The sequence below is a fragment of the Corylus avellana genome, chromosome 8, assembly GCF_965113065.1.
Source record: "Corylus avellana chromosome 8, dhCorAvel1.hap1.2, whole genome shotgun sequence".
Lineage (NCBI taxonomy): Eukaryota > Viridiplantae > Streptophyta > Magnoliopsida > Fagales > Betulaceae > Corylus > Corylus avellana.
In genome coordinates, this window is record NC_142497.1 from 23,265,065 (window position 1) to 23,289,472 (window position 24,408).

A 24,408-nucleotide genomic window follows, 5' to 3' on the forward strand; every position below is an offset into this window, starting at 1 on the left:
AAAAAAAAAATCAAAAAAATCCAAGTGGTTGTATCTTTCTTTTCATCTCAATTCATATATTTACATAGCATTATATAAAATAACATGGTAATGTGATAGCTAGAACTCATAATAGTCTAAAACTGGTTTAATGAAGTAGTGAAAATGGATAAAACATTTTCTAGTGAGCCAAACATATTTTTACTTCATTGGAAAACATTGCAGAAGAGAGAGAGAGAGAGAGAGAGAGAGAGAGAATGGAAATTCTGTGAAGGATGATGACAAGTGATCTTCACATGGAAAGAAATCCATTTAGCCGATTATAGCTCTCCTTGCAACTTGCAAGGACCACCACACCACCATATCACAAGCCTAAGAAACGATCAGGGGAGAGCCACGATGATGAAATATCCATTTATATATGCTCTTTCTTTGTGAACCTTTACCCATGATTTGCATACAATTGATGGGTCTCTTTCCATACAGGCTCCAGACTTGTTACTTTCAAACTTCTGCTGCTGAGTTACATATATGTCCCGGCTACTATATATGGATCATACTTTGAAACATTAAAGCAAGGCGGAAAACAGCTGGTGTCAGCCCAACTTGCCCTCAACAGACTCACCTTTTATGTGTCACAAAGTGAACGTTCTCAAGATTTAAGAAATGGTCCAACATCATGATTCTTCTAAGATCGAATATAAAGCTTTATTCACTGACAATGGAACACTGTAAATGGCACGCTTTAATACAAATTTTGAGTAAAACTCACCCTTATAAATTGGTTTGTAAGGAGAGTGTACCTAAGATTGAGCTTATATATATAGATATAGTTAAAATTATACTTAAGCCATGGGACACGTGAGTTGGGATCGTAATATACCACTACGATCGGCAATTTACATCCACGGCAGCCCAAATTATACAAATTTTAAGTAGAACTCACGCTTAAAAATCAGTTTGATGGTAGCTCTAATATCAAATGATATAAACATTAGGTAAAACTTACCCTTAAAAATCGATTCGCAAGAAAAGGAAGCCCAAAAAGTTTTATGTATACACGCTTATGATTGAATTTAAGCCAATCGTAACATGAAGCAACACAAATCGGTCTTCAGAGTACTTAGTCTCTCAATTATGCTATAAACCATCTAGCTAGCATGCTGCATGGCATTATATATATATATATGAGGTTTACATTATTATGCTATCAACCATCTAGCTAGCATGCATGGCATTATGTTGAATCATTTAAAATAACGCAGAAGTGGTCCATGATTATATATATATATTGCAAGAAGCAATATATGTTTAAACACGTAGGTCAGACAAAAAGGTGGAAATTTGGATACCTTCACGGCTGGAAAGTGTAGAAAATATGTATGGTACGACTAGTAAATTAATAAAGAATGGAAGCAGCGAAAGCTCCAGCGTGAATCAAGTAATTAATACTGACATGATCAATCTATTCATGAAATGATAAAAACATACCAGCTGGCGCATGTGCTTCCCAGAATTCCCGCGCTATAGTACTTCTTGGATGTTGTAATATCAACAAGACTACGCATGCATACCCAGAAATCGCTGCACAATATTTTTATCCAGAAACTTTCCTGAAAAAGCTACTCCAGAGATATGAAGCGAATGAGATGGTTGCAACCAAACGAGCTCTAGATATGCATGCTATGTTCCGTATCATAAGTTGTGGCTGGTAACCTTGATCACTGCTACCATTAAAGATTACCATACTAAATGTCTCACATTGATTAAATGTAACCTTAACCATGTGTTTATGTAAATTTTTGAACACCCTATTCTTGTAAACTGATATTTAATTAAGAGTGAATTTTTTCCTAAAGTTTGAGTAGCCATCACATTGGATATGAATATGAGATCGAATGAGTTGTAACTTTGTGACCGAATAAGGGAAAGCTACTACATGAAGGATAGAGACCAACTATATATATATATATATATATATATATATATATATTTCTTTATTTCTTTATCTTGAAAGTTCATATTTATATTGTCGGATTCCCAAACTGAGTGACATGGAATTCTCAATTTTCAATTTATTCCGAAGGAAAGGTAAAAATTGGTCCTGGTTATTCAAAAAGCATACAATTTCGCCTTTTTTTTTTTATCATCCATAGAAGGCAGAAAAGAGAATGATTGAAATAAGAACCTTTGCTTCAAAGAGGCATTTATTCTCAAGTAGCACACGCCACGTACAGATATGTACATATGATTCTATATATCTAGAATTTTACTACGCAGATGACCTGAGTCACCCAATTCTCGTACTAGCTCACATAAATGCCCATCCTAATCCATATTTGCTACATATGGGGGCCAATCTAGTCACTAAATTAAGCATTTTGCATGTGTCTGTCTTTAAACACATTTATTGTTCGTTTCTCATTGAAGCAATTTCAAATCGTTCCACGTTGATGTCCCTGCTTCTTGCCGCTTTTTGTATTTCTGGAAGAACCACCACCACCGCCAGATGGCCGTGACTCCTTTTTAGAAACTTCACATGGTGCTTGAAACCCAATATTTTCCACTGCTCCAACTGTCTTAAACAACCGTCGCTTGTTCACCTCCTCCACCAATGACCTGTGTAGTAATTGGCTACGTACATCTACTAGTGAACTGTTCCTTGTTAATCTACGGTTGTCCGGCAACCCCTTAACTTTAGAAGTAGAAGCTCCATGCGATCCCTGTAAAACCTTGCAGTGCCTGCAGAAATTACTAGCCAAGTGCTGCCCTGTGCCATGGACTTCCCCAGGACAGAACCTTGTGCACTTGTGACTCTTTGTGATGGTATGTTGGTCTCCTCTTGTAGGACTTGTACTTGGCTCATACTCATTGCCAGAGAAGTAGTTTACATTGGAATATGTTCCTGAGCGTGAAGAGCTTTGAGAGCTGGTATCATCAAACAAATTATCTGCAGCAGCAATTGCTCCTAATTGACATTGAGATTTCAAATTGCTAATACTAAGACTTTCCCCACCCCTGTAGGGTTTTGCTAGGAAAATGTAGCTCAACTTACTAGGACTTCTTTAGAAAAACATCATACATATGTATGTGAAATCAGGCTAGAGGTAACCTGTATAGGTTATCATTGCATCACATCCATCATTTGTTCACTTTTGTCATTTTTGAAAGTAAATTAAGCCCATGCAATTGGTCATGGCCTGATTTCTGAGGATGCCCTGTTGCCATTTCCATAATAAAGTCCATGACAACTAGGCATCATAGCACTCCCCCATAAGCCATGGCTAAGTGATAACCAATGGAACTTCCTATATTTATAATTCTAGTATAATTTGGATCTTAAGGACATGCTGAATAATAATCCAAATTCAAAATAATTAAAGATCATACCTCGGAGCCAATCACAGCAGTCTGCCATTTCATCAATCCTAAACAAGCCCGATGCCGATGCTTCAGATGATGAACATGACAAAGAGTGAAAAGGATGATGAGGCCCATCATCATCATCGTCATCATCTTGATAGTTAAATGTATGGTGGGTTTCAGGATGAGTCAGGTCCCCCTTTTTCCAATGTGGTACTAGAGCAGATATCTCTCCTTCAATCATATATGCAATTTCAAATGGTCCCCGATCGGTGATCTCCAACTCCTTCACCATCTCCGTTGCAACATCAATTGAAGTGTCAGTGAAAATGTCAAAAGGAAAATATATGTTCCTAGAAGAACCTGCAACAAAATACAGCAAAAAAGTTAACCACTTGGACTTGGACTATAAGTGCAGCCAGTGGGAAAAGCTCACAGTAGGTCTAGAAACTTCCAGCCAACTTTTACATCCTTAGGTTTCATAGAATATGGGTTCAACTTTAAGAACATGCTCGAATGTGTTCCAAAACAAAATTTCCATAGAAACGATTAGATGAGAACATTGCATTTCAAGAGCAAAACTAGTACCATCCTTATCGGCAATCTGCACTTTGAGAAAGATGGTATCATCAGGATTGAGCTTCCCCGTGATTGTCATGTTGGTCCTGTGTGGATCATGGCTTGATTGTAGTTTCTCCATTTCCCTTTGATTTAAAAATGGCTGCTGACTTCCAAGCTTTGTCATAGCCAGCTGTTCATCCTCATCAGATGCAAGAAAAGGGTCAAGCAATAATTCTTTTGCTGATAATCTCTTTGAGGCAGTTACTAAACATTTTCCAATGAATCGCTGCGCTTCCGTGTTTTGAATCCGGTAGAATGCTCTCGGTAACTTCCCCTGAACAACAAAAGTGGCATGTGGCTAAGATACTAGTTTCACCGACATCTATGGACTTGACATCTAAACTGACCTTACCGATGTCACTTTCTTGTAGATTTGTGCAGGGTTGTCACATTCGCTGTATGGGTATTCAGATGTAAGCATCTCCAAAACACACATGCCAAATGAGTATACATCAACAAGGTCATCATAATCTTCATCATACATTTCTGGTGCCATGAACTCTGGAGTGCCTAACTCATTGGAAAACCATTTGAATAATAATTAGAGGAGATTACACCTGCAAGATTCATGTGCTAATAATGGTCGGGAAATAAGTACCTATAACACTGTGGGCTGATCGGGAACCATGAAGAATCGCTGCAAGTCCTAGATCACCAATCTTGACTTGTCCAAGATGGCCATTGACAAATATGTTGTCGCACTTAAGATCTCTATGAATTACTGGAGGGTCATGGCCATGCAGGTAAACAAGGCCCCGTAAGATTTGGCGGGCCCAGCTCTTAATGGCCCGGATATTAACTTTCTTATACTTTTTCCTGTATCTGCATCACGCCAAGATGCTGTATGTCATTCTATCATGCATATAATGAGTCAAATTAGAGAATCATATTTAACAACAGTTGCACGAAGAAGTGTGGCTCCCTAATTAACATATCCACAGAGCTTGTGTGATCATGTTCTTGTACCAGACTGTAGGGAGACTGCCCTTTCTATTGGTGAAATGATGTTGGGGAGTTTTCAATTACAATCATTTGTATCAAAGAAAATTCAATCCATCACAGTAAGTTTTTTTATGAAGATGATAATCAATATGTAAAATTTACAAGTTTTCCTTTTGCCTATGCTTTACGGCAACATTAGATCAGTTGACCACAGCACAAAATTCCACATGTCTCTCCTAAATTCTTTGACATATCATATGATCAAAAGTTATGATTGGACCCCGATAAAGAGGACAGGTATTCACATGTGGTCTGTAACAAGTTTGCCTAGTTCTGAGGGTGCATATCACGGGATAAGAGCAATTGGCAAAATTAGAGTTGTAAAAGAAATTACTCTCTAAGTGTCCCCGAAGTAAACATTTCGGTAATGAAGTTGAAGGTCTTGTGATCAACATCAATCCAGGATGTGTAGAATTGAATGATGGAGTCATGATTAAGGGTGCTGAGGAGGTGAACCTCTGAATACAGCCGCTGCAAATCATCTGGTGAGCGAAGTACATCGTTCAGTTTTACTTGGTTCCATGCCACCTCAATCCCAAGGACCTCGTCAATTGCCTTATACACTTTTTTCATTGCTCCTTTTCCAAGAACTTCATCAAACTGCTCATCACAAAGAAAATACTATTATCACATCAAAACCAATATAACAGTTATTTCCAGTTTTAGCATTGATAAAGTAATCAACTAACAAGCTTAGAATTTTTTTGTTTTTTTTAAAAAGAAAAATAAGGTAGCAATAGAATAGCATACTTCTTCTTGACCTTGCTAAGAAAAATAAATTAAGCAGGGCTTACAAAATCAATAACTCTGTGCATAAGTAAGCAAGAAAAACGGTATATAATCATTGTCATCAACATCATCAAGTTTTAGCTTAAGTCTTTCCTTGTTTGAAGGATGCGCCCTTAACTCATGTTTCGTGACATTCAAGCTTTTGGGCTATTTACTAATTTAAATTATTCCTGACTACATTGTGATACATATACATATAGCTTCTCATTTAGTTTATGCTTATGACAATACTCCTCAATAGTGTTGTTAAACTATCACTTATCCCGAAAACTTAAGCTTATAGGAAGAAATAAATTTAAGCATTTAATCATTACTTTAACACTCCCCCTCATGTGTGAGCTCAAACTCCATTTTAATAGGTGAGGCCTAACAAGTGAAATATTTAATTTAAATGGGGGGTCATTTGACGGAGTAAGGTTCGAACTCAAGACCTTTGACTCTAATACCATGTTAAATCATCACTTATCCCAAAAGCTTAAGCTAATAGGAAGAGGCAAATTTAATCACTTAATTAATACTTTAACAAGTCTAAACCATCTATATATGTTTGCTTCATGTTCAAACAACTGGAAACAAGAAACTATTAATTTAGTCAAGTTTCCTAATCGCTATATATGCTCAGCCCTGCACATTAATTAGAGGGCGGTGCTCAAAGACTAGGAAAGCTTGTGCTCAAAACTATCATGCTTTACAGAAGTCCCACCGAAGAAATATCACATGAGCCAACATAGTCCAGCAGTTCACTACTAAAACTAATCAGGGATGATTTAGAGCACCCAAGAATCATGGCCCAAACACTTCACAAAGTGAAAATCACCGACCAAAACTTCAGTGTATGTAAACAAATATATGCAGAAAATCTCTTTTTACACAAATCGGTCCATGATTAAAGGTCACCCAATCACAAGCAAGACTACAAACCAGTATCTACTGTCAATGAAACTTAATTACTCATTGCTCAGGACAGTGGATCCACCTACTTTGTAATTAACTTCCGTATAAGACAAGCACGAAGCATGCTATATGCATAGAAATATTAATATTCTAGAATCCTATGTGATTAAGTTGAATGCTTCAAATGTCTATATATTAAAGACTGTCAACGATAATATATTATATTTGTGAAGCAATAGGGCATATGTTGAAGATGCTCAGAAAGACTTGAATCACATTTAGATAAACGAAAAGAAACAAAAAGAGAAAAGACAAGGAAAAAAAAACAATTTTTTATCAGTATTGTATTACAACTAGGGCCTTGTTCCTAGAAGGCTACAAGCTAAAACAAGAAACAGTTTCCTTGAATTCGACAAATTAAGTATAAATAAAACCCATTTGACATATAAACAAGTTGCGTGCGTGCCTTTAATCGGTATAAATTATGGTAAGACTTTCTGCAAGTACATGGCATACATACGGGGTAATATATGGTTCGAGTTTATGTGCCTTATTGAGATATATATTAAAATATTTTCTCAATTCAACAACCACAGAAATGAACAATACGGAGAAGAGCTGTTTCAATTATTCATCCAAAAATAGAACAAGAAAGAAAAAAGAAATCAACAATTGGAATGAATAATCATACACACATATATACATATATAATCCAAAGATAAAAATGAGTTGTAAGCTTAGCTTACTCTGCCGTATCGACCAGTGGGATCGGTTTCCACGCATCCATATTCCAATTTGGATTCACCGGTGCGCTCTCCAATATGCTTGCGGCCGAACATGTTTGGTCTGCCAACCTCGTTGTCCAAGAACTGCATGTGCCTACTAAAAATCTGAACTTTGGTGAAGAAAGATGGTGGGAATTGAAATTCCCAGGCAGGCGTTGATGTGGGAATTCAGATTGTCACGTAGCTAAAAAAAAAGAATTTGAAAGTACGATGAAATTAAGCGAGTAACGTGCTCTAAATCCGCGGCTTTCCCTCGTGGTTTTCGTAAGAGAAGACACCAAAGAGGAGCCAGAAGAGCCTGGAGTAGTCAATCCTTAGCATGATCCATGCCATTTCCACTACAGCACGTGAGAAGTCGTACTTCTTAGCAAACATTAGGAAATGTCTCTGATTTTTAAGAGAAATAAAAATAAAATAATTATAGGAAAAGGAAAGGTGGGCCGAGACGGGGTGTACGATTTGACAAAAGAATATCAGTGAAATGTTGCTGGGAAAGGTTGTGGTGGGGGAGGATCGGATAAGAACAAAAGAAATTCTTACTTTCGGGAGAAGTGGGATTCTAAATATTTTGTCCAAGGAATGAGAAAGCGCAGAGAGAGATGAATTGATGAGAAGGGAGTGATGGGGCAGCACGGAACTTGAAGAATCTGTGGCCACGCGTCTTTGGTATCATTTTGTGGATAGAAATAAATTTTAGGGAAGGCCCAGCAACAGAGGAAAACAGTAGATAGAAAGAAAGTGAAAGGAAATGGAATCTAAGATGAGATACACAACACAAGAAGGTTGGTTGGGAATTGGGAATTGGGAATGGTGATGAGGGTGTTGGGTTTTGTTTGTGTTGCGTATAAATAGAGAAGAGAAGGGGAGACGGAAATGGATGGATGGCTGGATGATGGCTATGGCGTCTGGAGTTCTATGGTGGTGGAATAGCGGACCCCACGATGATGGAGGAGGTGGCGGCGTCTGAGGTCTGATGATTGTGTCACGTGACGTTTATATGCTGCTGGGAGGTTTATTTGGAACAACTATTCCGTCTCGTGTCAATCTTGACTGTAATGAGTGGATCACCAACATGGCTGGCTCAACTCACCTATGCCACGCTCTGCTTCTCTTGCGTGCTTCACCCGGATTCTATGGGGGAATTATATTTTTTATACTTAATTATATTTCTCTTTCTTATTTTAAATAGGAAAATAATTCGTATCAATATTTTATTTATATTTCTCTCCTATTATCTTACAAATTAACCATTCAATGGTAAACTTCACAAATATAATGATTAATTTATTAAATTTGTAAAAAAATATAAAAAATATAGACAAATTATTGATACCAATCATTTTTCTTTTTAATTTTAAATATTGACATGTGTTTTTATAAGGGCGAAAATATCCGAATGTGACAAGAGAATAGTCTGACGGCGGCCCATTTTGCCACTTTGTGAGCGCTGAAGTGCACTTATATTAACTTTTCCACCTTTTCATAGGGAAGATGTTGCCATGTTGGGATAGAGTCGATAGAATGCAAATAAGAGAAGCGAAATGCTGAAGGTGGACATTTTGAGAAAATTTCATTCAACCTATTCTAATAAGTGCCAAGTATTATATATCATGTTTGGGTTTCTCAAAAATCAATCTTTCAGTTTCTAGATTAATAGAATGAAAATAAATGACGGTTAATAATAATAAAAAAAACATGTGAGAGATGACACTTTGTACTCATTAGAGCCGGTTTAAGGAAATTTCCTCCAAACTGAAGGAAATTTATGTCCGTTAGAGGTGGGTGTAGAAATTTGTATATTTTGAAATTACAAATCTAAATGAATCCATAATGTTGGGAATAAAATACAAGATGGTCTCATTTAAACAATCTCATTCAAATAAGTCGTTAAATACATCTTAAGATATTGGGATGCAGATATTTCAGATAATTCAACTATTTTAGATATTGATATCTCTCATCCACCAAATGGATTTGAAGCATCAATGGCAAAATCTGTTACATAAAACCCTATAAAAAGAGACACAATGCATCCAAAAAAAAAAAAAAAAACATTGGATCTCTCAAAAACCTAAGTTTATTATTCTATTTTTACTCCAACATACGTGCTAACTTAAGTATTAGAGTATTGGAGTGTGTCCAACCTTTAATCTTTTGATGCTCTTATTATTTTACAAGTAGCCCGTCGGTCCATACAAATAACTGCATCAAGACGTAGTCTACTAAATTGAATAATACATGTCAATTTAACATAATATTTTTTTTTAAAAAAAAAATCTTAAATTCAGTTTAAAAGAAAAGTTTGTGCTTTAAATTTTTAGAAACAAATGATAGTGGGTAGATGGTGGACGATTTGGACTCTTGATTAAGAATTAAATATTCTCTAGGAAATTTGATTCGCATGCCAAATAATATCAACTTGTTTTCTTTTTTCTGGTTATGAGATTGAGTCTTCAGCAGATTGCTCGTTAGCATTAGATTTAATATATAGTATATACAAACAACAAGAGTGCCTGCTTGAAAAAAATTTAAAATTTTTTTTAAAAAAATTAACTTTATTTGATCCTTCTATATATATATATATATATATATTTGTAATATTTTAAAAAAATTTATAATCTCACCCTTCAATTAGAATTTTCTGTTTAATCATAAAATTTACAGGGATATTATTTCATTCTTTCATCGTATGATTTAACCCTAAACCCGGTTAAAAAAGAGGAAGAAGAAAAATTGCCTTCTTTGTAAAGGCTCGGTGGCAAAGGAAATTTCCACCGAGCCTCTTCATATCCTCTATCTAATTACAACAACAAAAAGAAAAAAAAAATAAAAAAAAATAAATCTCTAATTATAAAGAGTCCTGGCCCTGTCACTATATTTAAAGTCACAATCCTACACCTAGACAATCGATCTATTGTTGTCATATTTGCCTTTCCACTAGGAGATTGCCCACCATCAAAGATACTCACAATCTCAATATCTTCATGAAACTTTTTATTATTAATTATTAAAGTAATGATTAAGTGATTAAATTTACATATTTTTATAAGCTTAAGTTTTTAGGACAAATGATAATTTAACATGATATCAGAGCCAAAAGTTCTGAGTTCAAACCTTATCTTCATCAATTCACTCTCATTGAATTAAATATTCTATCTGTTAGGCCCCATCTATTAAAAAGGAGTTTGAGCCCACACGTGAGTGAGAGTGTTAAAGTAATAATTAAGTTATTAAATTTATCTCTTCCCATAAGTTAAAGTTTTTGAGACAAATGATAATTTAACACTCCTCTCTCCTCTATTTGCTAAATGACTTTTTGCCTTCTCTCCCTTTTTCCACTTGTTTAGAGGAAAAGCACAACATTTCTTATAAGACATATAGTATTTGACCTTTTTTTATTATTATTGTTTTTTTTTATCAACGTGGTAATTAAAAAGTTAAAAAAAATTAAAAATAAATTGAACATGCCATTAAAAAAATACTGAAAGAATACAAAATAACATTTTTCTTCATATGCGGCTTAAACTCCGGTAGGAGAAACTCCACAAGATTCGCATATATATATATATATAATAGCAACAAAGGACGTCAACTAGAGTGCCCATCATATTCATTCACCCCAAGTATATACTATAAACCATGTACTAGTGGGTTGACAAAACTAAATAGCCTTTTCTTTGCAATTTTCTCCTCAATGTCTGTAAAAGCACTTGCAAAGTTGAAAGATCCCCTTTCACTTATTTTGTGCTTATCCTCTCTTTATTTATATTCGTTTTTCAAGCTAATCTACCAATGACCTCAACATCATTGTCTTTTCCTCTTTGAAAACCCATAAACAAATACAATTATAGTGGTCGAATACATGGCGCGGCTTACCTGCCACATGCACCTCCTTTTTGCATTGGCTTACAAACAAATTAGCTAGTTGATGACAAGTTTGACAAATCAAAGCCTATTTAATAATTAGAGTTTAACTTTAATAAGAAAGGGGTCGTCTTAGTAATAGATAAATGTTAGAGTCAATATTTTTTTTATATTTGGCACACCTCGTCTTACAAATCAACCATTAAATTTATAGATTTATGTAAATCTTATATAAGTCAGTTGTGAACTTTACAAATCTAGTGGTTGATCTATTGAATTTGTATTAAATAGCCGAATATGGAAAACTTATTGATCCCTAACATTTCTCTTAACCCTTGTTTTACATCTTTCAATCACACGTGGCACGTTAAAATTTGACAAATGAGCAAATAGACTTTAGCACACCCAATAATCACATTAAAAAAAATTAAATTAAATCTTAAAAAGAGAAAAAAAAAAAAAATGAGAGCAAGGGTGAAACTAGAATTATAGGAGATCAATTAATAACAAATTCCTTAATTATTTTCTTGGGCATTAGAGTTATCCTCCCAACCGAAGTGTGGCTCATACGGTAAACCCATCTCAACTCTTTTTATTCTTTTAATTTTTCTCAGATTTTAATTGTTTTAAAATAATTATTAGATGTGTTAGTGTCGATTTGCTAATGTGTCGGCACATAATTGGAACACCTAATCTTTATTTGAGTTAAACTCTAATAATTATTAGGTAAATAACTAGTGGGCTTGTATGATTCACTAATTGAATTATAATCTCAGCTTCGCCAAAGATTAAAATATTTAAGGAATTTTCAACGTCTGACGATCAATTTGGAGCCCATTTTTGCATTCTGAAACCAAATTGCATTATTCAACTGATGACAACAGTTCTAATCATGCCCGTATTATACTTTGATTGATTCTTGTACAAGAAAATATATTCAATCCAACCATCGACTTTAAAATACTTTTTAGTAACCAGCTGGAACTAGCTAGGACTCATTGAACCTGCAATTGCCACCTCTTGTTACGGGATGATTTATGTTTTTTTTTTTTTTTAGCAAAAGATTTTCTTTCAAACGGCTGGAGAAAAATCTATTAAATTGACATTTGTTCTTGAAAAAAATGTACTATATTTTATATGTTTAGAGCATCCACAATGAGTTATGGACTTTGAATTTCTATGTAAAATAGCTAATCAAACTCTCTAAAAAAATATCTCTATCCGGTTGAATTTTATATTTCATCTACAATGCTTATCCAAATGTAGGGAAATATTCTAGATAAATGTGTAAGGTTCATTATTATTATTATTAGGATTTTTCTCATTTTATTATTGTTATTATTATGATTCTCTCTCTCTAGAATAAGTATATGTTAAAAAATGAAATAAAATAGAATATTTAAAAATTCATTAACTAAAACAAAAACAAACAAGCTTGTGGTTGGCTATTTTAGATTTTTTTTTAAAAAAAAAAAATTATATCCCATTGTAAGAGTATGTTTGAGATTGCGTTTGAAAAATAACGTTTTTAAGTCAAAAAGAGTTTTTTAAGCAAATGCTTGAAAAGTGCATCTTAGCCATTTTTTGACCCTTAAAAGCACTTTCAATTTTTTTTTTTTTTTATCAAACATGTACTTTTTTCTTCAAACGAAATTTTTTTAGTGTTAAACGCACTTTTAAATTCTTCAAACACACACTCAAACCGACCATAAATGCTTTAATTAACACCGTCAATTCGAAGAAGTGCTTTTGTTTCTTTTGATTGTTTAATAGGCATTATGAGTTGTGCAAAACGTGCATGTTTCTACCAAGGACTTTCGGTAATTAATCAGAACTTGGCCTATTTTATATTCAATTGATTTATTAGAACAGTAATCTGAAATAATTTATTATTTAGTCTAGTAAACCATATTAGCATGAAATCAAATTCTCCAGGAAATCAAGATCGTGGGAGGGTAATAATCAACGTGGAAGATTGCAATGAAATGGACAGGTTAAATGGATTTGACCATTTTAGAGATTATTGTAGTGGCATCATATCATATCTTATCATCATGTGAGAGATGAGAAGCACGTCCAATAATGCCTTCAAAAAATTGACTTATTTGGTTTCTTCCTACAGATTATGGGCTTCACAGCGACAGGTTTTGTTGGTTTTGTTGGCCCTTTTATGCATTAATCATATGCATTTGAGAAAGTATTTGGTCGGCCCACCATGGGATTTGCTTAGTGGGGGACAGCTGGTTAAAAGTAATATTAATTAGTTTGATAATTAGTAAAAAGGATTGTTAATTTGTCTTTGTCTCCTAAAGAAAAAAAAAAATGATTAATGATCAATCAAACATTTGATGATGGTATTAAATAATACTAGCTCATAACTCGCTAGTATTATATATATATATATATAGAAAGTAAGAGAAGAAAAAAGAAAAATAAAGAAAGTGAGAAATAGAGAATTTGAAAATCTTTTATTTTCTTCATTAAAATGTCAATTAAATACATTCCAAATAAAACTTATACGCTTTAATTGTCTCACATTAAGGATACAAACAAAAATCAAGAGAATATAAAAAGAAAAATAGAGAGAGAAAATTTGGAAACATTTTGTTTTCTTTCTTAAGACAATTAAATATATTACAAATAAACCCATACATTTTAATTGTTAAATTTCTCGGATTCAATGTAAAATTTGCAAAAGAAAAGTAATCAATTTGAATAAAATAATATATAATTTAGAAAAAATAATATAAGGGACACAAATGAAAATTGATGAACATAACTACAGGATAAAGATAAAAAAAAAATAAAAAAAATAAAAAAAAAAACGAAAAAAGAAGAGTTAATTCATATGGAAACCACTTCTATTAGTTAACCAACAATTTAATAGGAATAGGAGTAAGTAACCTTAGAATATTAATAGTGTTTAACTGTTTGTCATATGTGCCATTAAATTCTTAGTGTACAATGAATGAGTTGTTTACAATCGTGTGAGTATTTAAAGGATGTAAGAAGTAGCAAAATTTGAAGCATTTGAAATGAATCAAGCCATGGAAGTAGAGAAAATGAGTAATTTAGCACTCTTGCTTGTCTTGGCTTTGTGCATGAGTCAACCGCTAACCACCAATGCCTGGCAAGACTACAAGGTTAAGTTTTTTGTTCACATTAAAAATGGGTTATCAAATTATAGTCTACAAGCACATTGCAAGTCCGGAGACCAAGATCTTGGCCTCCAGAAAATCTCTTCGGGTAAAGAGTTCCAATGGGGGTTTCGCCCCAACTTTTGGTGGTCCACACTCTACTTTTGCAACGTGTCGTGGCGGGGTGGACATAATACCTTTGATGTTTTCTGGATGGAAGCCAAATTTATCTATTATTTTTGTACATCGAGGCCATTCCAAGATCCAACTGTTAGGCATTGCATTTGGCGGGCCCGAGATGATGGAATGTACTTGTTGGATGCTGGGAGCGGAGAATATTTTTTACAAAATAAGTGGAAAAACCGGTAAACTTGAAGGCATACAGATCTATTATAATGAGATTGGACAACTTTGTTAATTTTCTCCAACAAATAAACGTTTTTAAGGTTTTTCTCAATAACATGGTGAATATGTATTGCTATATGTCTTTACTTTAGAGTAATATAAAAAGAGGAAATACTTGTGGAATAGTGACTTTTTATTTGATGGTGTCAAATTATGAATTTACCCTTTATTATTATGTTGACCCAATTTAATTGGTAAGGAAAGAATGAATTTTATTGGGGCTATTTTGTCTTTTCCACGCCTTCAATGGGGTTGAACAGTGGTTTTTATTTGATCATGTCAAGTTACCGTTTTGTCCCTTGGTCATTAAAGAGAATTTTGTTTCGAGCGGCTTTTCTGTCTTTTGATTTTTTGTTTTCACAATTTTTTTTTATTGCGGACGAGGTTACCAATTTGCCCTCATTAGCATTTGCACGGATTAAATATCTGATTGATTTTTTTGGTATTTCACCACTCTTTCTCATCTTGCAGCACCTTCTACTTCTTCTTCATCGACAGAGTAGGTTCTCGCTTTCAAAAAAATTTCCCCAAATTTTCAATGAATTTTTTTTCTTCTCTTTGACAACAGCCATACCGAAGGACGATTTCTTCTACCTAATGCATCTTCAAATCGTGGATCTTGTTCTCGTTTCTCTTTTGACCGTCTTTGCTTCTACTCCTTTCCTCACATTTTCATCGTTTAGTTGCTTAGAAAGATAACGATTCCAGTTAAGATTTGCATCAACTCTTCAACGTCCCTATAGAGGTAGGAGAAAAAAGTCGTAACATGCTTCTTCCACTGAAGATGGGTGGCGTAACATGCTTCCTTTATCATGGTATTTTTTTTTTTTTTTTTATTTTAATTTTTTATTGGTTGCCCACTCTCTGTTACTCATAAAGGGTCATCTACATTACACAGGAATTTTTTTTTTTTTTTTTTCAAGAATAGGAGGACTGGGATATGCTTAAACCATTTCTGATTCTCAAGTTTCACTCTGTCACTCCCAACTCTGCTACTTTGCTTCATGCATTCAAGGTAAAACCCTAAAACCCCTTCTCTCATTTTTTTTGTTTACTTTTGTACTGTAAAATTTTCCAAGAATTCCACTTGAACTAGCCGTTGTAGTCCCACAAAAAGATTAAAAAACTAACACATTGGATGAAATATTATTGGCTTTACGGTTTTGGATTTATTCATATCACAACTAAATTTATACTTATCTTCCTAGCCAAATTCAGTGTACTGGTTTTGTTAATTCCATGTTTTGAGCTTTTCAACTTTGTGCCTAGGTAAGAGGAAAGGATAAATCTATATAAACTAATACTGAGATCTGAAATCTGGTCCTTGTTACATAAAGAATTGATGTTATGCTTTTTTGGTATCTCTTCTAGATTGTGAAATGTAAATTGATGGGTGAATTTGACACACTTTTTAATATCAGCACGTTGCATCAATTATATTTGTTCAATAATTTAGATATTAAATTTATTTTATAATATAATATATGCATATCAATTATAATATTAACAATTATAGTGATGAATAACACAGAGAACTAAGCATGCACGTGCTATCCCCACTAGTGAGAAGAAAAAAATGAAATAAAACATTCGACTCTTTTTTCTCATAAATTTGCAATTTAGTTATTTAACTATGTTCAACCTATAACAGCTAATTAATAAATGTTGTTATCCGGGACCATATGGGACAGATCACAGATGTATGCCTCAAAGAGTCAAACTAGGCAAGGGTAGCTGCCGAAGCAATGGCTGTCCTTCTGGCCTCTCATATGTGTTGCGAGATGGGGTTACAAGAAGTCTTGTTGGAGGGCGATGCCAACGTGGTTGTTGACGCTGTGAATGCAAGAGAATCAGTGTGGACTCATCGGGACACCTGGTTGAGGATATTTTTCAGACGTTGCAAGCTATTTCGTGCTAGAAGTAGGGGTATGTTCGAAGAGAAGCCAATAAAGCTGCACATGCGTTGGCACGTCTAGCAGCAAAATAGGAAATGGATAAAGAGTGGTTGAATGATCCACCGGAAAGTCTTTTACTGATAATTGTATCTGAGCTTTGAGTTTGTTGCAATTGATTTATGAAATGAAAGCTATTTATGATTAAAAAAAAAAAAAAGTTAATTAATAAATGGATGGAGTAAATTGGCATTGAAACTTCAAAATAGGATTCAAATTACATTGTGCTAAAGTTAAATGAGATAAATGACAAATAAGTAGTAGTTTATGGGAAAAAGATATAGTTATAAAAAAAATAAAATAAAATAAAATAAAAAATAAAAAAACTTTATCAGGAGTGATAAGAATCACCCACCCAAAATTATATTGGTTAGTACTAAGCTGGCCATTATATTTCAAAAGAGTGCAATTAGGGTTGCTATGGTTTTTACTGTAAATTTTTATATAAATTGACGTGGTAGTCCAAAATTAATGAAATAATAAAATAAAATATTTATTTTTTAATTTAATTTGTTGGTGGCTAATTTATTGATCATGCATTTTTAATCATTTCACCTAATATAAACTTTTTTCATTTTTTTTTAAACTTAATTAAATATAATTTTTAACGTTTTTAATTTTTTTTAAAAAATTATTATTTTTAATTAATTATATAGACACGTGTCAATTTGTTATTGGTGCTAACGTGACGTTCCGTCAAATTTTGGACGAAATTTAGATGGAGGTACCATCTCCGTCTTTAGGCAAACCAAAGGTATTTTATGTAATAAAAAGTAAATCCTAACGGGCATAAAATAAAGAAGTTAAACCATAGGGAGAATAAAGTATTTAATCCAAAAAAAAAAATTTATAGTAATTTTCCATTCGCAGTTTGGCCTCTATATTCACTCTTATTTCACGTTATATTTTTGTACAAAATGCCCTTTGTAGAACAACTTTTATCTTTTCGTAGCGAATGTCATTCCATACATTAGGGCTAGCAATTTAACACGTGACACGCGAACCCGACACGAACACGACACGCAAAATTCGGGTCAGGGTTGGGCTTTAACCTGTTTAGGTCGTAGACGGGTCACCCATTTACAACACGTTTATAATCGGGTCATGTCGTGTCAACCTGCCGGGTTCGCGGCTTGACACGTTTGACCCATTTGACTCTTTTTTTTTTTAAAGGTTAAAAACTATAATAATAATATTGGTCATTCGTGTCGGGTCGGGTTATAAACGGGGTAACACGATACGATTACGACCCGTTTATATAAACGGGTTCGTGTTGTGTTACCCGTTTATAAACCGTGTCATGTTCGGGTTAGGAGGTTCGACATGTTTAGTTAAACGTGTCGTGTTTGGGTTGGGCTTAAACATGTCGGGTCGTAATCTAGTCGACACGAACCCAACATGCAAACACGTTTTGCCAGCCCTACCATGCATACACTTCCATTTTATGGGAATGATGAAGCAAAAGAGAATATGAGCTTTTTTTTTTTTTTTTTTTTTTTTTTTTTTTTTGACTAATTGAAGGGACAGGCGATGAAAACACTTTAAAAAATTATTGAAAATTGACTAAATCTAAATCACATAAACAAAACAAAAAATCCCGTAAAACATAAGAGCCTTTATTTTACTTTAATTCATAGACATTAAAACATGTTTAAATCTTTGTTCGTATAAGTATATATGATTTAAAATAAAAAGTATATATAAAAAAAAAATAGCAAGAAGAATACATGAATTATAATATAGAAAATTAGCAAGAATATGTAATATTTTTAGTGTGACATCTATAATATATATATATTTTTTGACTTGTCTACACAAGAGGGGGACGAGGGATTCGAACTAATGATCTCTACCTCTTGGGGACGACATCTATAATATTTCAATACAAATCAAACGCATATATAATTTTGAACATTAGAAAGAAATTAGATATGGATAGTGATCCTCTTCATGCATTTGGTAATCCGTTAAGGCGTTAATCCGTTTCCAATTTCCTAGCACCAAATCACATAATATAAAAGAAAATAAACAATTTTTTTTTTTTTAATGAAAATTTTTTCCTATACGTATACATGGTTTAAAACAAAAAGTACAAAGAAAAAAAAATAGCCTTCTAAAAAATTGGCTATATGGCCGATTTTTTTTTTATTATTTTTTTTTTAATTTTTTTATGACTTATATGGCAGCCTTATGAGTAATTAATGTAGTATGTTTAGTTTTAGAGCGTAATAAATTATGAGAAAATAATATCGTACATTAAATTTTTAAACTTAATGAAATCATATATAAGGAAAATTATTGAAATATAATTAAATGTTCTTAATTAAGCTAATTTAATAATTGGTTCACTCTTAAAAAATCGGTTCAAAAATTATGCCTAAAAAACCAGTTTAGCCTTTAAAAAAATAGGTTCATGCCACATGTCGTAATTTTAAACCACTATGAGAGACTGGCGTCTAATTAAAAATTCTTTTTACCACAAACATGGCATCTAGCTAGATCATAAAATTGTATGTGAATACAAAAGCCATGAATAATATGAAACCAAAACACTTTTAATCAAGTTGAAAGAGCCCAGTACTCTCCTGTCGTATATTATATAATGTGGACTTAATTATTTTATTTTATTTTTATAAGTAAATCAATCTTGCAAGGGGGCACAACCAAAATATACATGAAGTATATAAGAGAAACACTCACTCGGGGACTTAAAATTAAACCTATGTATGTCAAATGACAAAAATAATAATAATAAAAAAAAATTCAAATAGAAACTAAGGAAGCATTTAAATCAAAAGATAACACACCAACAGAAGGTTAATAACAGATAGATCAGCTGAAGAAGGCCATGCAATTGAATTCTGTCATGATATGGGCATGAGCAAAGTAATCTTGGAAGGAGATGCCAAAACGATTACTATGGCGCTACAAACTGAAGAGCTCCTTTTCTCAAATTGGCAAACCAATCATGTAGGACGGAATGTAGGCGTAGCAGCCCATCGCTTAGTTAAATTGGCTACAAAAAATGTCATAGATAGAACTTGGAGGGATAATATATCCTATTGTATCTGTGGTATTGTTCAAGCGGAGCAAATTGCTTTAGCTTGATTTTTGATATATGAGAAGTCGACAATTTCTTTAAAATAAAAAATAAAAAAGATCAAGAGAATATAAAAAGAAGAATAGAGAGAGAAAAAGAAAATTTGAGAACTTTTTGTTTTCTTCATTAAAACAGTTAAATATATTACAAATAAAACTCCTACGTTTTACTTGTAAAATTTCCCAAATTCAATGTAAACTTTGCAGAAGAGAAGTAATCAGTTTGAATAAAAATAATATATAATTTAGAAAGAAAAAAAATACAAGGGACACAAGTGAAAATTGAAGAACATAACAACATGATAAAGATACAAAAAAAAAGGAAAAAAAAAATGAAAATACTAATATAATTGAAAAGAATTGTTATAAAAAAAATTGTATTATACTTTTTCATTGAGAAACAACTATTGGAAACTCACTCTCTTGTCGTTTTCATAAATTGAGTGTAAATTTTACAAAATAACATTGATATATAAATAGAAAGCAAGAGAAGAAAAAAGAAAAATAAACAGAGAGAGAGAAAGAGAAAGAGAGAATTTTGGAACATTTTCTTCATTAAGACATTAATTTTTTTTTTTTTTTTTTTGACATGTCCACACAAGGGAATGGGGAGGGGGGATTCGAACTAGTGACATCCGCTTCATGAGGCGTGGTCGACAGCCGATTGAGCTACCCATTAGGGACTCATTAAGACATCAATTAAATGCATTCCAAATAAAACCCATACGTTTTAATTGTCTCACATTGATATATAAACAGAAACCAAGAGAAGATAAAAATAAAATTAAATAAAAAGAGAGAATTTGTGAATCTTTTGTTTTTTCATTAAGATAATTAAATGCATTACAAATAAAAACCCCTACGTTTTAAATTCATTACGTTTTAATTGTCTCACCTAAATGGAAGTTTACTTCAAAAACGTCACGTGTTGCAATTCTAAGCACTCTCTAAGCCAAAGTGTCGCTATTCTAGGCACTCTCTACGAGGACCGGTTTACTCACAAAAAAACATGGGTTCAGGATGTGTCGCAATTATAAACACTCTATAAACCAAAACTCGGCTTATATATATATATATCCTAATAAAACCCCAACGTTCTAATTGTGGATATAAACAGAAAACAAGAGAAGATAAAAATAAATGGTAACTTCACTTTGCCCCCTGAAAGATCGTGTCTTTTGCAAACATCTTTCCAATGTTTAAAGTCTCTCACTTTGGTGTATTGAACTTTCATTTCGTTCTAGTTACCCTCATTCCATTTAATATTGGAGTTAAATGAGACGGTAGAAATGGTAAAAAGACCTTTATATCCCTAAAATTTTGCACATCCATTAGGATTTAACAGAAAATCCTAACGAAGGGGGATAACTGAAACGAAATGAAAGTTCAATACACCAAAGTAAGAGACTTTAAACATTGAAGGGGTGTTTGCAAAAGACTCGACATTTCAGGGGGCTAAGTGAAGTTACCCCTAAAACAAAAAATATGGGTTCAGGACATGTGTCGCAATTATAAACACTCTATAAGCCAAAACTCAGCTTATATATATATATATATATATATGTCCTAATAAAACCCCTACGTTCCAATTGTAGGATATAAACAGAAAACAAGATAAGATAAGAAGAAAAATAGAGAGAGAAAAAGTAAATTTGGGAACCTTTTAGACAATTAAATATATTATAAATAAAATCCCTACGTTTTGATAGTAATTTCCCGAATTCAATGTAAAATTTGCAAAAGAGAAGCAATTAATTTGAATAAATATAATATATAATATAGAAAAAATTATACGAGACACAAATGAAATTTGAAGAACATAACCACATGATAAAGATAAAGATAAAAATAAATAAAAAATAAAAAATAAAAAAAGAAGTGAAAATACTAATATAGTTGAACAGAACTGTTATAACAAAAAAAAAACAAAATTGTAGTATATTTTTTCATTGAGAAACAACCGAATCTCTCTCTCTCTCTCTCTCTTCTTTTTCATAAATTGAGTGTAAAATTTAAAAAATAACAAGAGAATTTGAATATAAAGCAAGAGAAGAAAAAAAGAAAGGGATAAATGCAAAATTGGTTCTTGTGGTTGGCCTAATTTACAAATCACTCACTGTGATTAAAAAATAATTTATAGGTCCCTAGGGTAGGCCAAAATAACATTTTACTCCTTAAACTCATTTTCCGTTAAATGACTTAACGGAAACCGTTACATTGTCACATCACATCCAATAAAAATAAGACACGTGTTTTTTTTATTTATGCTTTTAAAAAAATGACAAATAAGCTTTTCCACGTCATTTTGAGGCTCCAACACACACTCTACGTCAAATTAAATAAACCTAATCCCTCTATATCCCATGTGCCGCTATCGATTCTTGCGTCTATCTCTAGGTGAGCTGTTAGGTTTCGTAGTACGAGTGAATTCAAGGTGAAAGTTAAAAAAGCAAAAGTAAAAAAGCTTCAAAGCAAGGTGCCTTACCGTCGTGACATTTTTGGTGATTCTCTGGTGGTGATTTCACGTACTACGAAACCCAACAGCTCACCAAGAGATGGACACAAAAATCAAAGGGGAAGATGAAGACGATGGCATGAAGACAAAGATGAATAGACGGCAAGAATCGTTGGGGAAGATGAAGACGACGGCAATAATCATTGGGGAAGATGAAGACAACGGCGGCACAGGGGATATAGAGGGATTGTGTTTATTTAATTTGACGTGGAGTGTGTGTTGGAGCCTCAAAATGACGTAGAAAAGCTTATTTATCATTTTTTAAAAGCATAAATAAAAAAGAACACGTGTCTTATTTTTATTGGGTGTGATATAGCAATGTAAGTTATGTAACAGTTTCTGTTAAGTCATTTAACGGAAAATGAGTTTAAGGAGTAAAATGTTATTTTGACCTACCCTAAGGACCAATAAATTATTGTTTAAACCACCGAGAGTGATTTGTAAATTAGGCTAACCTCATTGACCAATTTTACATTTATCCCAAAAAGAAAAATAAAAAGAAAGAGAGAATTTGAAAACCTTTTGTTTTCTTCATTAAGACGTAAATTAAATGCATTCCAAATAAAACCCCTTACGTTTTAATTGTCTCACATTGAGGATATAAACACAAATCAATAGAATATAAAAAGAAAGAGAGAGAAAGAGAAAATTTGGGAACCTTTTGTTTTTTTTCATTAAGATTATTAAATATATTACAAATAAAACTCCTATGTTTTAATTGTAAAATTTCTTGAATTCAATGTAAAATTTGTAAAAGAGAAGTAATCAATTTGAATAAAAATAATATATAATTTAGAAAAAAAAAATAAGGGACACAAATGAGAATAAAAATAATATATAATTTAGAATAAAATATAAGGGACACAAATGAAAATTGAAGATCATAACCACATGATTCTAAAAATATAATGGACACAAATAAAAATTGAAGAACATAACCACAAGATAAAGATAAAAAAACGAAAAAAAAAAATGAAAATACTAATATAATCGAAAAGAACTGTTATAAAAAAAAAAAAAAAAATTGTATTATATTTTTTCATTGAGAAGCAATGATTGGAAACTCTCTCTCTTATCTTTTTCATAAATTTATTTGTAAAATTTACAAAATAACATTGATATATAAATAGAAAGCAAGAGAAGAAAAAAGAAAATAAACAGAGAGAGAGAAAGATAAAAATAAAAATAGAGAGAAAAAAAGAAAATTCTCTATCTTGTCTTTTTCATAAATTGAGTGTAAAATTTACAAAATTACTTTGATATATAAATAGAAAGTAAGAGAAGAAAAAAAGAAAATAAACAGAGAGAGAAAGAGAAAATTTGAGAACATTTTGTTTTCTTAATTAAAACATCAATTAAATGCATTCCAAATAAAATCTCTACGTTTTAATTGTCTCATATTGAGGATATAAACATAAAGCAAGAGAATATAAAAATAAAAATAGAGAGGAAAAAAAAATTGAGAACATTTAGTTTTCTTCATTAAGACAATTAAATATATTACAAATAAAACTCTTACATTTTAATTGTCTCACATTGATATATAAACAGAAACAAAGAGAAGATAAAAAAATAATAATAATAAATAAATAAAGAGAGAATTTGTGAATCTTTTATTTTCTTCATTAAGAAAATTAAATGCATTACAAATAAAACTCATACATTTTAAATTCATTACGTTTTAATTATCTCACCTAAATGGAAGTTTACTTAAAAAAATGTCATGTGTTGCTATTCTAGGCACTCTCTAAGAGGATCGGTTCACTCACAAAAAAACATGGATTCAGGATACGTGTCGCAATTCTAAGCATTCTCTAAGCCAAAACTTGGCTTATATATATATATATATATATATATATATATATATATATATAAAGTAAGAGAAGAAGAAAAGAAAAATAAAGAGAGAAAAAGAGAAAATTTGGGAACCTTTTATTTTCTTCATTAAGATGTCAATTAAATGCATTCCAAATAAAACCCCTACATTTTAATTGTCTCACAAT

General features: G+C 32.4%; 1 protein-coding gene and 1 long non-coding RNA gene across 3 annotated transcripts; one reads left to right on the forward strand and one right to left on the reverse strand.

Annotated features, from left to right (window-relative positions):
* Positions 1-2,151: 2,151 nt before the first annotated feature.
* WNK4 (WNK family serine/threonine-protein kinase 4) lies at positions 2,152-8,409 on the reverse strand. Of its 2 annotated transcripts, none has more exons than XM_059573619.2 (7): positions 7,395-8,409; positions 5,300-5,565; positions 4,562-4,785; positions 4,316-4,473; positions 3,931-4,237; positions 3,370-3,705; positions 2,152-2,929 (listed from the first exon to the last, which is right to left on the reverse strand). In XM_059573619.2, the coding sequence occupies exons 1-7, from the start codon at positions 7,521-7,523 to the stop codon at positions 2,415-2,417; spliced, it is 1,935 nt and encodes a 644-aa protein (XP_059429602.2). In that variant the 5' UTR covers positions 7,524-8,409; the 3' UTR covers positions 2,152-2,414. The 2 variants fall into 2 exon arrangements, with proteins under 2 accessions (XP_059429602.2, XP_059429601.2); XM_059573618.2 differs by having other exon boundaries at positions 2,152-2,947; positions 7,395-8,408.
* Positions 8,410-15,337: 6,928 nt separating this feature from the next.
* Positions 15,338-16,919, forward strand: LOC132164563 (uncharacterized). The gene is made up of 3 exons (XR_009438394.2): positions 15,338-15,654; positions 15,768-15,854; positions 16,531-16,919. It is a non-coding gene; the product is annotated as an uncharacterized LOC132164563 (long non-coding RNA).
* The last annotated feature ends 7,489 nt before the right edge of the window (positions 16,920-24,408 follow it).

Bases quoted from the DNA above. Each gene is read 5' to 3' on its own strand.
- WNK4 (XM_059573618.2), bottom strand. From the start codon at position 7,523: ATGCAGTTCTTGGACAACGAGGTTGGCAGACCAAACATGTTCGGCCGC. The intron at 5,566-7,394 runs GTAAGCTAAGCT...TGTGATGAGCAG, and splicing joins CCACTGGTCGATACGGCAGA to TTTGATGAAGTTCTTGGAAA. The intron at 4,474-4,561 runs GTACTTATTTCC...CCAATGAGTTAG, and splicing joins ATCAGCCCACAGTGTTATAG to GCACTCCAGAGTTCATGGCA.